The following is a 14,447-nucleotide window of genomic DNA, read 5'->3' on the forward strand; positions in this document are numbered from 1 at the left end:
CACATGCTACTTTAGGGCCTGTCCATGGAGACCTACGCATTTTAGGAAGGTGGGGCCAAGTATTGCTTGATGTCCACCCCCTGTGTCCAGCGCCAGCGAAACGGCAGCTACTTTGATTATCCCTAGTTAAGTTGTTATACCATTCCAAAACAAGGCTGTCAGCCATCGCCCATGGTATAACGGCCTGGTTGTTCAAGCTAGAGTTAACCCTAACATGATCGAGAGTCCCGCCTCAATAGTTTTGGCGAGTTCCACCACCTTAGGCACCTTCTTGACTTTTGTGATATGCCCAACTTGATCATTGGTTTCAGTACATAATTACCTGTAACTTGACAGCATCCAGGAAGATGATACCGGTTACCAGGTGTGGAGACATCCTAAATCGGCTCGGTGGCACGGTTCATCCTCTGCTTATTCAATGAATTATGGGTGATCCAGCGATAAGTTGCCAATGTCGTCCCCACAAGTACCCAAATTGAGCCTGAGAATTTCTACGCCGTACTCGTATGTTGTACTCACCGAATGCTCCGGGGTCCCACATGATGGGCTGCTTCCTGTAAGTACTGCAGCCGTGCTGCCTGCAGGAATACGGAGAAATTCTGGCCAATGATGCATGGCTATACTAAAACCTGGCATGCATTAGTTTCTTGAGCCATGGGATTGAGCCGTCGATATAAATATGATTGCCAATCTTCGGGATAGACTTGAAGCACACCGTGATATCGAAATCCTTCTTTGTCTCGTTTCTTGTTTCACCCGTCGATTATCATGTTTGCTTTTTTTTTCATGTGTTTTTTTTATTTGCGCCGAACAATGATCTCTCGTCTAGTCTGGTGGTCGGACCGGGCCGGTCTCCATGGTCAACCATGGGAAGTGAACACTTGGGCAACCTCAAGAGGCTGGTATCGATATACCGGTGAATAGTGTTGATGTCACTGTTCAAGGAGTGCAGATAATATACATCAATTGATCTGGTACGATTCCTTATTGTTGGGGTGTCGATGTGGTCTGACTCAGTCGTATGTTGGATCAGCCGTTCTTAGCCGAGTACACCGCTGGACAGATACTAGCTTGACACAGGTCGCCCAGATACCAAGTCCGATTCAATTGGATAGGATGCGAGGTTAGTTCGTATAGCTCAATTTCAACCTTGGAATATCCTTGGAATCTCAATGGTGAGCACTAAAACGAAAAGGGAAAGGCCGTGAATGATATAGATATATATAGCGTGGAGAGAGGGCCCAGGGACTAGGTTCATGGACTATCAACTCGAAGATAGATCCAGGCACATGTAGCGAGGAATACTCTCAGGCCCTATACTCTAAATAAAGCACTGCAAGCGCCGTGGCGGGGAATGAATTGACGTGACAGGGTCCGAGGGCCAATGAATCGTCAATTCTCCCACGCGATAGACCTAATTTAAACCAATATCCCCGCACTGTGTGATGGGATTTCAACAAATATACATACATATATAATATATATATATATATCAGTCTACTGGTAAGTAAAATCGGTCCACTCACAGGCTCGGCACGATGATAACCCTTTTTGGAGAGATCCTATTGAACGAGAGGTGCATAATTCCTGCACGGGTTTATTTTTGTCCTTTGCTCTCTCGGTCAAAGTAGCCCTTCTAGCATCTTTTCCCCCCTGCCCCTCTGCAGGTTCTGAGATTTGGTCTCTTTGCTTTTTTTTTGATTTTTCTCTTTCTTTTTTTTGTTTCCCCCTATCCCCGCTAACCCTAGCATATCCTCCTGGGGTCCAAGTTGCTGGGTCACCTCCACTAACAAAAAAAAGAGAGGTTAAACCAATTACTTCTCACATCGGACACCAAGTTCTATAAATAAATTTCAACGTCCATTGCACGTCGATCTTGGGATATTCGCTTTTGACGGGATTATTCGACCTCCATTCTCCCCGCTTCCCCCGTTCTTGGCCCCTTTTATCGATTCCTAAGGTTTTTTCGTCACACCGACTACACCTGGGTCATTGGCGCCTATATTACTTACACTTTCCCAGCTGCGCGCTGGCGACCACCTGGCGGACCTCTGAGTATTATGCCCTAGAGTGTCGGACGGAAAAGCACTTCCCTATACCATCTAGGCACTGGACACTGGGCTGACTTCTGGGACAATGTCGCTCAAACAAGTAAGTATATCTGGTGTCGCGGAACATTACACATGCTCACATTGCGGCTGGAAAAGGAAATCGAAACATGGGTGCAGGCCCTGGATGCCTACGACAATCAAGAATTTGAATTGGCCCTAAGGTGTTTCGATCAGATTGCCGACACTTCAAAAATCCTGTTCAACTGCGGAGTGATCTATGCAACCCTAGGCGAGCATCAGAAAGCAGTAAGTGAACCCATGAGATGTCCTTCTGGATAGCGCATTGATTTTGGTCCAGGTAGAATGCTACCAACGCGCCGTCGGCCTAGACCGGTATTTGGCAATCGCATACTTCCAGCAAGGTGTATCTAACTTCTTGCTCGGAGACTTTGAAGAAGCGTTGGCCAATTTTAATGACACTCTGCTATATCTCCGAGGGAATACTTCCATCGACTATGAACAATTAGGTCTTCAATTCCGCCTCTTCTCATGCGAAGTCCTGTTCAATCGGGGTCTCTGCTATATCTACCTACGGCAAATGAACCCAGGCATTCAAGACCTCGAGTATGCATCCAAGGAAAAAGTTACCGCGGACCACGATGTGATTGACGATGCAATCCGCGAGAATGCAGATGTATGTGAAGTCAAATCGTCTACTGCAACCCAAGCTAATTCATATATAGGGCTATACTGTCTTTTCAATCCCTGTGGGAGTTCTCTATCGCCCCAACGCAGCCAAAGTCAAGAACCTCAAAACAAAAGACTACCTCGGCAAGGCTCGACTAGTCGCTGCCTCAGACCGCAATCAATCATCAGATCACCAATGGAACCCAACAGTTGCTGATAAAGAACCCCTCCAAGGTCGCGAAGGAGTCCCCTTTGCCGCATCCCACCTAGTCCGCCAGAATATCAGCAGCCGCACTCGCCAACAATCTGAGCCACCCCTGAATCGCAACGTATTCCCCCCAACACCACCACCAGACGACCGATCCGTCAGCACAGCATCTGGATCAGGAAGCCAATCAACATCTGGACACCACCGATCATCATCCCTCCGAACTGTCCGCCCACCACGTCTAGACCTAGATCGTGCAGGTGCCAGTCTAGACCGCCGACCCTACCAACAAGACCTAGCACCACCACCCACCGAAAAGCCCCGGATAGGAACAACGCGAACAGCTTCAGAGCCGCGCGGACCATCCTCACGACAAAGTAACATGCGTGGATATCAACCGGAGAGCAGCCGAAGCAGCCTGCGTGAACAATCCGGCCACCGCAGAAACCTCAGCGACACAAACACAAACCAGCACTTCCTCCCAGAACAAGACTACGGCCACTCAGACCCTTACGACCCCTACTCAAGTCAGCGCAACCTAGCAACCACAGGCTGGGGCCGCGGGTCCCGCCACCAACCACCCCAATACATCGATGAAGAGGAAGAATATGCCAGCGACATATGCGATGCAACCACCCTCAACGACGGCGCTTTCGAACTCGTCGCTGCCCCACAGGCTGGTCCGAGCCACCCACCTCAACAACGTCGTACTCGCTCTCCGGCGCGATACGCTCGCCATGCGAATCCTCGAAGACCGGAGATTCAGAAATTCAGAACGAAAGTACACGCACCTGACGATACCAGGTACATCATGATTGGGCCGAAGATCGAGTTTGGGGAATTTGAAAATCGCATTCGCGAGAAGTTTGGCTTCAAGTCTCCTCTGAAGATGAAGGTGCAGGATGATGGGGACATGATCACGATGGTAGATCAGGAAGATCTGGATTTGCTGGTTAGTTCGGCGAAGGAGGTCGCTCGACGGGAGGGAAGTGAGATGGGGAAGATCGAGGTGAGTTCATCATTTGTCCTTCTCTGTAGACATCCCCTGACTGATGTTTTTTTTTTTAGATTTGGGTGGAAGAACGTGCAATGATTTGATGCATGGCGATTGGACTTCTTGTTGATATTAGCATCGTGATTTTGTCTATACCCTGTTTTGCGTATTTAGCATGGAGATATCAATGCATGAAAATACTAATGTGATTCTTTCTCACTCTGGGTCTAAATATAGGAACGGGGACATTGCAGTAGTGCTTCAATCGGGAAAACACCTAATCATGGGTGTGAGGTACCTTGATAGATCAGGTCAACACGGTCTATAGTAAACTAACGAGCCCCTCTTGTCTTGCAAGACAGAAATGACTCGACAATCAAATTGATACTGAGAAATATTGCCGCCGTTAGAAACAAAGACCGGGGACCCGTGTGGGACAGATATCAGCGCTTGACGTACAATATACTATGATCTACTAACATGATTTACCTTAACGAAAAAAAAGCATAATTGTTGATTCTTGTACTAGCAGTGCATTTAAAAGAGCATGGTTCGCTTAGCAGGACATGCACTGAGCGAATGTCTCCGTTGTTTCCGCATGTCTTTCTCGTTTTCCAATAGTACCTTCTGCACGCAGCGGCTTCCACTGGGGTTATGCTTCATCCGGTCGTCGTTGAGCATATTTGTGAGAGTTGCTTTGATTTGGTGGTGGTAGTCGCGGAGTTTGTCACTTTTGTCATCGGTGGCATTGCCAAAGCTCGACACGAGGGGGTCTTTTTGGCGTGGTATGGAACTTGAAGTGATTGACCGTTTGATGGACGGGGCCCAGTGTAGGGTGGGCAGCTCAGTAGATGTTGCTGCTGGATGCGTGTTTTGTGATGGGCGAGCCATTGTGGATATGTGTGTGTGGTGGAAGAGATAGATTTGATGACTGTTGGAAAGGAAAAGAATTCGCCTTTAAGCAAGAAAATTATCTCATTAAGGGCAAACGACTATGCTGTGTCACGAAGGTGACGTGTGGACGACAGAACTGAAACTTGGCTGATCCCTTGTCTGCCATGAAACGAGACGTTTAACGTTATAGGTATAGACATGGTTGTTTCCGCCAATGGAAAATTGATTTAGGATTGATCTTTGTCTAGAACTTCATATCCTTGTCAAAGGATGTATCTATGGCCTATCAAGTATGTGATGCTCGGCTAGTGTATGGATTTGTCGCCACTTGGTCAATTACCAGGACGAGCTATATCAGACTCCTAATTTTGTGGTTATAACTTCCCTGGTTGAAATATCTGCTATAATTTACTCAACACTCCAGAATTCAAAAGGCAGGTGATAGGTCAATACGTGTCAATGTGTTGGAGTTGTTTCAATCCAGACTTGCTTAAGACACCGGTTAGATGTTCATCACAGATCAATCCCAGGTCTCTCCAGTCTCTACCAAGTATCAGCCTCCTCGTGCATTATCTTTACAGTCTCTGCCTTCTCATTTTCAAACTTGGCAGTGCCTCCGATCCAACAGCCAACGACCTGATTCCCCCATTTTCTAAACCTCAAATTAATCTCACCACGACGGTCCTTAGCCCAACCCTGTCTGATCCGGATTGTCTGATGAGGGTTAGGGAGGAAATCATTTAGCAGCAGTACCAAAGCCAAAGCAACCGAATTGTCCTCCCAAGATCCAAAATCTTTAGGAAACTCCCTCGCTTCGTACATCTGCAGTTCGCGGTTGACGACGACATACACGTACAAACCAGTGCTTTTAACCTTGTCGCAGAGCTTCTTGGCACGACAATAGTCCAAATCCATATCGATCAATTTCTCAATCGATCGGAGCGGAAGCAGCGTCTTCACCGTGCTCATGCCAGCATTCTGGATTCTTGATGCAGGTGCCAGTTCATCTCTTGAAATATCCAGATCAGAAAGTATGGCGTCAGCATGTCCCTTACTCACATCATCCAGGATTGTAACCTTTGGATGGAATATTCCGACCCAGATGTCCCAGCATCCTTTGGTCTGTCTGTATCCTCTGCAGCCTTCATGACCCTTGCTTCCATGAGACCGCCCTTGGTCACGATGTGGAGGTTGTCCTGTGGCGTCATCCCAAGCTTCGACAGTAACCACATAGTTCCAATCATGGCATGGCTGCACCTCTCTAGCTCATAATATGGGGCCCAGAGCCGAATCTCGAAGTGGCAAAATTCGAAGCCTGCTGGTGCGGGGAAAAACAAATGCGCTGGTGTGGCCACGGCCAGGAGAATCTCTTGCATTTCTTGATTGGACATGTCCTTGGCATTTGGTACCACTGTGACCATGTGTTCGCCGTCCGGGGATCCAGGCGAGACCCGTAAAACGTAGACCTTTGGTTCCTCCATTGCAGATGGATGTGATGAAGGTTATGTAGTGTAGTGGTTAGATGAGTTAGTTCTGTGTAGTAACATCTTCACTTGGAGATTGATGAGCCCCATGATGACAGTAAGAGAAGCAAATGCCAAAATAATCCCAGATAGTTGGTGGCATTCTTGATCTCGTCTCTGTTGCAAGTATAAACAAATGCGGGGTGCGGGATAGACCACCCGCGCAGTGACGTTGATCGACAAGTGTACAGTTGTATAGCAGCAACACTACACACGTTTCAGACCATGCCACGCCCACAATGACCGACCTAACACCAACTCTCAATAAGCTGCTTTCAAAGCAAGGCTCATCTCTCCCTCAAACAAGAAAACCCTGCACAGAAACCGCCGACGAGTTCCTAAAGGAGGCATACCGAATCGTAAGCCACGTCCTCCGCACTCACACCCACTATCCCCAAATCGCAGCAAAGCAGAAAAGAACCCCTAACAAAGAATCAGAACTCTCACATCCATTCACTACTTCAATACCTCCAATCAATCCGGCACGCCTACCTCTCAACAACACAACCCCAACGCCGCAATCAAAACACAAGAACACCCACCCCGAACCCGAAAAATGCACTCCCAACACCAACCCCACAAGAAAACCTCACAGATACAGAACGCGACGCAGTGGACACATCAACAGCCCTCCTCCTCCGCGACCTAGCAAGCTCAATCGCAAACCTCTCCTCCGCCGAATCTCTCCGCCAAGAAACCTCTTCCACCCTCCTCCACAAGAAATATGGCCACTCCGCCGCCGGTGCTCTCCTCTGGCGCTGGGCCGGCGGTAGCGGCGCATTAGATAGCGCCAGCGCCGACGAGGGCAAGTCCGCTGAGCAGGTACGCGCAGAGGAGAATGCAAGATCGATAGCGACGATCCGCGAGAGCGTGCTTTGGTTCCTGCGGCGCGGGCTTGAGAGTGCTGTGAGTGTACAGCGGAGTATGGTTGAAAAACGGATCGAGAGGGTGCGGGAGAAGGAGAAGAGTGTGCTTTATAAGGTTAGTGCGGGGAAGGCTGCTGGTGGTAGTGGGAACGGAGCCCGGAAGGGGTCTGTTTCTATGTCTGAGAAGACTGGCACTGGAGTCGGGGGAGGATTCGATCCTGCTTTCCAGGCGCCTGGTGCGGCGGTTCTGAGTGAGGCGGATACGGCGCGGATCGAGGCGCAGCTTTCGCCGGAGCAGTTGCAGCTTTTTGCTGAGGAGAATGATTCTATGCTTAAGCATTATGAGGATACGTTAGGGAAAGTCCAGTATGTTTCTTTTCGTGTTGCCTTTTGAGGCTTGGTTTTGTCGAACGATGAGGCTAATGTTAGTGTACTCTCTTAGAAACGCCGAGAAATCTCTCCTTGAGATATCCTCTTTACAAGAAACGTTGGTTTCGCATCTCGCTACGCAGGAGGAGCACATTTCTCAGCTTATCTCGGATGTGGATACGACGCAGATGAATGTCGGGCAGGGAAATCGGGAGCTGAAGCGTGCTACTGAGCGACGGAGTACGGCTCAGGCTGTCTTCTGGGGTACTGTCGGGTTGTGTACCTGGCTTGTGGTTTGGGATTTGGTCTTTTAGTCCCGGCACTGCTGGATGGCTTTTTCTTAGAAGCTTCAAGAGCAGGCCTTTTTAAACGATACCATTATGTCTATTTAATTGAGATGTAGCATATTATCAAGGTCCCTTTCTCAATCATGATACGGCCGAGGCTGTGTACTTCCTATAGACCTTAGTATTGAGAGTCCAGCCCGGCCGAGTGAACCGAGATTATACCTTCCAATGCGAACGAACGAGGTCAACTCTCCTAACTTACTGCACAGACCATTGAACAAAATAATCCAACGGTTTCAATGCCCATTGCTATAACTATGATTTACATGTGATGCATGTGATATTTAATGCAAGACCCACAGTTACAGTGTATCTAAAGAAATACGAAATCAAGAACAAAATCCTAGAGCACTATGATAAAGTAATGCATTATGAGAGTCCTTCCAAACTGCCACAATGGAAAAAGAAACATTTCTTCAAAAGCAAATAGAACGCCAGACCAAAGCTACTCGAGTGTGTCCACTCTATTTGAGACCAGGGTATCAGGTAGTTATCACAACTTGGCAGACTCACGAACAACACTGTCAACCGCCTCAGCGAAGTAGTCAATGTTATTCGTGTTCAAGCCAGCCATTGAGATGCGGCCATTCTTTGTCTAAGAGGAAAACGAGAGTTAGCAACCGCAATTCCAAACGTGTAAAGCACCTCGAATAAGAGAGGAACACATACCATGTAAACATGCCACTTGGATCGCAGTGTCATGACCTGCTCCTCCGACAGACCGGTGAAACTGAACATTCCAATCTGCGAAGTAATATGATCCCACGAACCAGGGGTACCGCGCTGTTCAAGACGATCCCGCAACCCCTTCCTCATCTCCAAAATACGTCCACTCATTGTGCGTAGATCCGCCTCCCACTCCTTAAAGAGAACAGGATCATTCAAGACACGACTAGCGATGCGCGCACCATAAGCAGGCGGGTTCGAGATCTCTGATCTCTGCAAGATAGCCAACTGGGAAGCGATGTGGGCCGACGCAGCAGCGGCGTCTGGGCCGGGAGCCGAGACGAAGTGGAAGGCACCAGTGCGCTCACCGTACAGACCGAAGTTCTTGGCAAAAGACTGGGCGACGCAGAGCTCGAAGCCCTGCTCGACGAAGTAGCGGATGGCCCAGGAGTCACGGACCAGATCGCCGGATGCGAAGCCTTGGTAGGCCGTGTCGAAGAAGGGGAAGTGCGAGCGGGAGCGCATGAGCTCTGCGATTTGCTTCCATTGGTCTTCGGTTGGGTCGACGCCTGTTGGGTTGTGTGCGCAGGCGTGCAGGAGGATGACGGAGCCGTGGGGTGCGGCTTCTAGGGCGGAGATCATGCCGGTGAAGTCAAGGCCTTTGGTTTTCACTGAGAAGTAGGGGTACTTTGCGAGGGTGAGGCCGACATTTGAGAAGATTTGGTTGTGGTTCGCCCATGTTGGATTTGAGAGGTAGATTGCGGGCTTTTGGGGGTGGAATTTGGAGAGGAAGAGGCCGCCGAGGTGGACGGCGCCGGTGCCTGAGATTGTTTGCAGGGTGCAGATCTAGTGGGGGAAGGGTTAGCTGAGGTCTTGGGAGGGGTATATTGAGAGGTATATGTGAGTAGAAGACACATACTCGCTTTTCACGGATTGCAGGGCTGTCTGCTCCGACAATCAGTTTCTGGGCGGCGGATGTGAACTCGGCGAGACCACCGATCGAGAGGTATTCGTGGTTAAGGCTGGGATCGTTGTGAATGGCGTCATCGGCCTATGCATGTAGATGTTAGATAACTGCATATCTCAAGATAGTATAGATATCACCTTCTTGACAACAGGGAGAATCCAAGGCTTTGCGTTGTTGTCACGGTAGGCACCAATGCCGAGATCGACTTTCTTATCGGAGGGGTCTTCGCGATACGCCTTCATAAGACCAAACAAAGGATCTTCGGGGGCGGCAGCCACAGTGGCAGCGGTAAATACTGACGGATTAGAGGAACCCATGATGTGTGATGATAGAGAAGAAAGACGATCTTTCGCGGATTGAATCGACATGGTGAATTATATAAACCAAAAATACTGGTACGTATGTTTCCCCGGAATCTGACACCAAAACGGGATATTCCTGCTTGCGTTCACCGGATGAGGGGGTGGAGTATTGGGGGAAAATCGCAAGATCGCACGATTGTAATTGAAAAAAAAAAAAATATACAAAGTATTTTTCAAAGTCCTTCGATATCTTATATCTTCTGTTTATCTTTCAAGCTCTCTACCCTCGGCGCACAAGATACCGAGGGATTTTCCCGTATCTTTCTCGTTCTATCACCGAGTTCACATGCCAGTATATCAATACATCAACATAACTATGTACTAAAACTATGTATGTATCAGCTATACACAAAAGTATTAGTTATCAAAGGATTATTCTAGTAACACAGAATGCTCAGCAAAACATCTGATTGAAATCTCCAATTCCCCTTCTCCGACAGGCCACATCCGCCGACCAAGAATCGTGTGTCATACAACTCCGACGAAAAAAAGACGCACTGTGGAGACCCTTTTGGAAGAAGGTCATTGCATGATGGAAGTCTCGGCAGAAAGATTTGTCCACGGCTATATTGCTAATTGCTATATACTTACGGGGTACGGAGTACGGAGTACATATTTGTTTACGTGCGGTATTCAGTACAGAGTATGTTCTACCGGTTGAATTCTGTGCGGAGACACTTTCCCCTTCCCCAAATCAATTCGAGACTATTCATGATGTGTCATCCCCCCACACAATAAATCAGGAGGATCCCGGGACTCCGGAGAATTGAAGAATTGCCAGGGCGGACTTGGTCCGATTCTATTCCCCACAGAGCGGATAATCTACCGATGTTAGGGTGTCGGGGTGAATATGTTATTATGGGACGTATATCTATGTAGATATGAAATACGGAGTATAGAAAGAGACCTTTGATAATATATCTCATACTCCAAATACGCACGGTGTGTACATAAAGTACCCGGTGAAATGTGAAACCAGATTTGTGTCAGCCGCTGATGCAATTACCTGGGCATTAGTCACTCCATAGGGCCGGAAGGTGACTCGCCGTGCCTGGCGATCGTAACATCATTATGGGTACCCGTGGACCCTGTCATACCTTACTAAGGCCATATACACCTAGGTAGGTAGGTAGGTACCTAGCCCTTCCCAGATGGCCCTGTCCAAGCCGATGTAATGAAGAGAAAAGATCCGATGTGTCATGGTACCGCCCACCTGACCTGGCACAGCCTCAACTATATTTTTCTAATCGTCTGTGGATGATGCCGATATCTGAGTCTAGACCTTCCGAGCTGCGTGGCAATGTCTTGATCTCTCATATTTATTTGCATAAACCCAAATGTATGTAAAATGTATGTGACCCTATATCCATGATATACAAAAAAGTATATGTAGAGAAGAAAACAGATACAATCAAGTCGGAAACCAGTCTCTCTTTTCCTCCACCCCCCAGTCAAGAAACGCCAATGCTCTTTCGAAAGATTTCATGAAGAAAAAAAAAAAAAAAAAACGCCAGATAGCCTCCTACCGAGGACCTGAGATCATCCGAATCGTAAATCAAAATATATGCAAAAACGTAAAGGAGTGTGATATGTGCAGTGAATCATCCATCAGGCAGTAGATGGTGTAAGATGGACGGCCGTCGGAGCCGCCGGAGAAGGCGCAGCAGGATCGGTGTCAGCGGATGTCTCACCTTCGGCACCGTGAGCGCGCGTTCGAATGCGGAAGCGATCGCGTAGTCGGGTGGTCAAACCACGGTGTAGTCCTTCTTGGGGCGAGGAGTCGACTTGGTTTGCTTCACGGACGCGTCGCAGCGCGGCGAGACGCTCCTCGACGGTAGCGTCACGCATTCGTCGGGCGTTGAGAGGTCCGTGCAGATAGTTGGTCAGACGGCGATGCGTGTGGCGAGCTTGCTGACGGGCTTGCCGGCGGGCGTCTTCCGTCGTTAGGACTGCGCCTTCTCCGTGTGGTTGGTCGGGTTGATCGGCATTTTCTTCGTTTTCCTCTGGGTTTTCGGATTGAGGGGGGTTGAGGTCGATGCGGCTGCGACATGGTTAGTGGGTTTCATGTATAGGGGAGATGAGATGTTATCAATGTCAATATCGCGAACGTACCAAAGGGGACAGGTGCCGGACACATTCATCAACCATGGATCAATGCATTCCATGTGGAACTGGTGGTTACAGGGCAGGACACGTAGGTCTTGGCCCTTGATAAAGTCATCTGTGCAAATCGGACACGAGAAGTTACCTCCATCGGGCATCTCGGTCTTGGCTTCGGGGGCTGTGGGAGTGGGGCGCTCGTTATCTGGGGTTGGCATTTCGGACTCGCGGGGCGTCGATACCACAGTGGTGATTATATCGGCCTGGGGGAGTGCTCGCGAGCATCATCAGCACTGATGGACATCTCCACGTCTCTTTTGGCGGCCTCCACGTCATCGTTTTTGTCATCAAACTTGACGACCGGTATGGTATCTAACATGGCTCGAGCTATACCTCGAGCTCGGCTTTGTCGGACTCGTCCGGCAATCCGGCGAGGACCATATCGCTCTGGATGGCGATGGGCCCTAACTGCACCTGTGATGATGATTCCTAGGAACAGGGCGGTGATGATACCTGTGATGCTGTACAGGATGATCATGGCTAGAGAGAAGTCAACGGACTGAAAAGTAGAGAAAAGCCGAGATACAGACCAGTATTTGGACTGTCACTCGTGGTGGGGGCATCGTCCTCAATAGGGACACCGTTGGGATAGGAGGACATTGAGACGATGCTGATAGTCGTTGGTTGATCGAACGCACGGAGTAACGCGGGATAACCGGTTCGGCTTGTGAAGGTGAAGATATTGGGAAAGCGTCCAGCGGTCTGATCATCGGAAGTGAAGTTGCAGCCGGTAGCTGTTTTACTATATAGCAGAATGCTAGCAGCGGATTGAGCAGAGGTGACGTATTCAATTGTCTCGTCGACTCGGATATTTCCGGTATAGTCGTCCTGGTCGCAAGATATGCAAGCGATTTGCGAGCTCTGTAAATCCAGGGAATTGCTTGGGATGACTTGAGTGAGAGTGCCAGAGAAATTAAAGGCCTGGACATGTCAGCAGTGCCCCATTATTTAAATGGGAGCGTAAAGCACCTTGAGTCGGGCCGTAGTCGATTCAATCAGCAATGGGGTTAAGGGGACAAGCTTTTGGCCAGTCAGATTGGTTCCCTCAATACGAAACCCAGTGGATTGAATGGGGATGTCGGTAGTATTTGATGGCAATGAAACCACCACTGCTTTCACTGAGATGAACAAGAGAAAGAAAAGAGACAGCCCCATTATGGAGAATAATGTGGGGGTCACATTAGTCAAATGCAGAAGGGAAACCGGGAAACCCGAAAAAAGGTGAGGGGAGAGTGAGAGAGGATCGGCCCTAAATCTCCAGGGGATCAAAGCGGAGAGAGATTAGGATGTTCTATCCTATTTATCCATATTATGTGTATAATATCTAAGACACATAATATACTTAAGTTGCATTGAATTTCATTCTTTGATGTACTTCGTATAGGTGTACTGTACTTCATTATATCTTATTATATATAACTGCTTCCAGACTATTTCCTATGTAAGTTTCCATGCATCCACTTTAATGTATTGTATAACGCATCGACGATCACTCAATACATTCATATAAACGTCATCGCTGGACCTACTCATATTCATCGCTCTCGTATTCGTTAGTACTCGCACAACTTACCCGTTTCACATCCCTTCACATCCCGAACTTCCGCTTTTTATGCGCCTTCACCCCTAGGCCCGAAACACTTAATCGGATCATACCCATGGTCTGACATCAAAATTCTTCAGATCATTATGCGATTAAAGCTCCGCAGATCCTAGATAGTTGGATTGGACAATAAATTAATGCAACGTGTACAACATACGGAGTATTATGACCCAAGCGAAAGCGAGAGAAAAAAAGCAAAGAGGACTTGAGTTCTCCAAATGGTCCAAGAATTAAAACTTTATCAAGTTCTTTGATGCCTTTTCTCAATTCTCTCCAGACCTAGCATGAAACCTGGAGACACGAACACCTGGGGAGGGAAGCGTTTGAAGTAAACTAGTCCCCGCTTTATATACTGAACTGATATACTATAATCACTATCATCACTAGAACATAGTATAGAATAGTATAGCATAGTTCAACATCATGTATAGTATTCTTTCATATATATCCTATGTCTCATCACTTAATCCCAGTGTATTCTTGTACTCAAATATTCTGAATATTCGAAAAGTTCATTTTCCTCGGAGGGCCTCGGCTCTCATCAGGCCTAGATTGCATTTTAGTACTGTGGGAAAAAAATATTCCCAGCAAAAAGCAGAAAAAATAACAGAAAGGCCAAAAAATAACCAAAGTCAAGTGAAATAAAGTCAGACAAGACACGATCTAGATCATCTTAATAGACAAAAAAACAGATAGAAAAAAAAAGTATTAATAGTAACATCTTCCTCTCTTCTCTTTTTAGCTTTTTAG

General features: G+C 47.9%; 6 protein-coding genes across 6 annotated transcripts; 2 read left to right on the top strand and 4 right to left on the bottom strand.

Annotated features, from left to right (window-relative positions):
• Positions 1 to 2,183: 2,183 nt before the first annotated feature.
• N7500_004270 (putative PB1 domain protein) lies at positions 2,184 to 4,044 on the top strand (the record flags this gene model as incomplete). The annotated part of the gene is made up of 4 exons (XM_056675416.1): positions 2,184 to 2,357; positions 2,410 to 2,745; positions 2,795 to 3,955; positions 4,015 to 4,044. 4 exons carry the CDS (start codon positions 2,184 to 2,186, stop codon positions 4,042 to 4,044), a joined length of 1,701 nt encoding a protein of 566 aa, XP_056535941.1.
• A 433-nt stretch (positions 4,045 to 4,477) lies between these two features.
• Positions 4,478 to 4,831, bottom strand: N7500_004271 (uncharacterized protein; the record flags this gene model as incomplete). Its single annotated transcript, XM_056675417.1, has 1 exon — positions 4,478 to 4,831. One exon carries the CDS (start codon positions 4,829 to 4,831, stop codon positions 4,478 to 4,480), a length of 354 nt encoding a protein of 117 aa, XP_056535942.1.
• A 546-nt stretch (positions 4,832 to 5,377) lies between these two features.
• On the bottom strand, positions 5,378 to 6,315 carry N7500_004272 (Phenazine biosynthesis PhzF protein; the record flags this gene model as incomplete). The annotated part of the gene is made up of 2 exons (XM_056675418.1): positions 5,378 to 5,843; positions 5,894 to 6,315. The coding sequence occupies 2 exons, from the start codon at positions 6,313 to 6,315 to the stop codon at positions 5,378 to 5,380; spliced, it is 888 nt and encodes a 295-aa protein (XP_056535943.1).
• A 281-nt stretch (positions 6,316 to 6,596) lies between these two features.
• On the top strand, positions 6,597 to 7,906 carry N7500_004273 (uncharacterized protein; the record flags this gene model as incomplete). Its single annotated transcript, XM_056675419.1, has 3 exons — positions 6,597 to 6,716; positions 6,796 to 7,589; positions 7,666 to 7,906. 3 exons carry the CDS (start codon positions 6,597 to 6,599, stop codon positions 7,904 to 7,906), a joined length of 1,155 nt encoding a protein of 384 aa, XP_056535944.1.
• Positions 7,907 to 8,432: 526 nt separating this feature from the next.
• Positions 8,433 to 9,940, bottom strand: N7500_004274 (aspartate aminotransferase; the record flags this gene model as incomplete). The annotated part of the gene is made up of 4 exons (XM_056675420.1): positions 8,433 to 8,534; positions 8,609 to 9,451; positions 9,525 to 9,656; positions 9,710 to 9,940. The coding sequence occupies 4 exons, from the start codon at positions 9,938 to 9,940 to the stop codon at positions 8,433 to 8,435; spliced, it is 1,308 nt and encodes a 435-aa protein (XP_056535945.1).
• Positions 9,941 to 11,542: 1,602 nt separating this feature from the next.
• N7500_004275 (RING-H2 finger protein) lies at positions 11,543 to 13,249 on the bottom strand (the record flags this gene model as incomplete). Its single annotated transcript, XM_056675421.1, has 5 exons — positions 11,543 to 11,975; positions 12,047 to 12,308; positions 12,428 to 12,574; positions 12,625 to 13,015; positions 13,064 to 13,249. 5 exons carry the CDS (start codon positions 13,247 to 13,249, stop codon positions 11,543 to 11,545), a joined length of 1,419 nt encoding a protein of 472 aa, XP_056535946.1.
• Positions 13,250 to 14,447: the final 1,198 nt, after the last annotated feature.

Source organism: Penicillium coprophilum, assembly GCF_028826855.1.
Source record: "Penicillium coprophilum strain IBT 35676 chromosome Unknown utg000002l_segment0_segment1, whole genome shotgun sequence".
Classification (NCBI taxonomy): domain Eukaryota; kingdom Fungi; phylum Ascomycota; class Eurotiomycetes; order Eurotiales; family Aspergillaceae; genus Penicillium; species Penicillium coprophilum.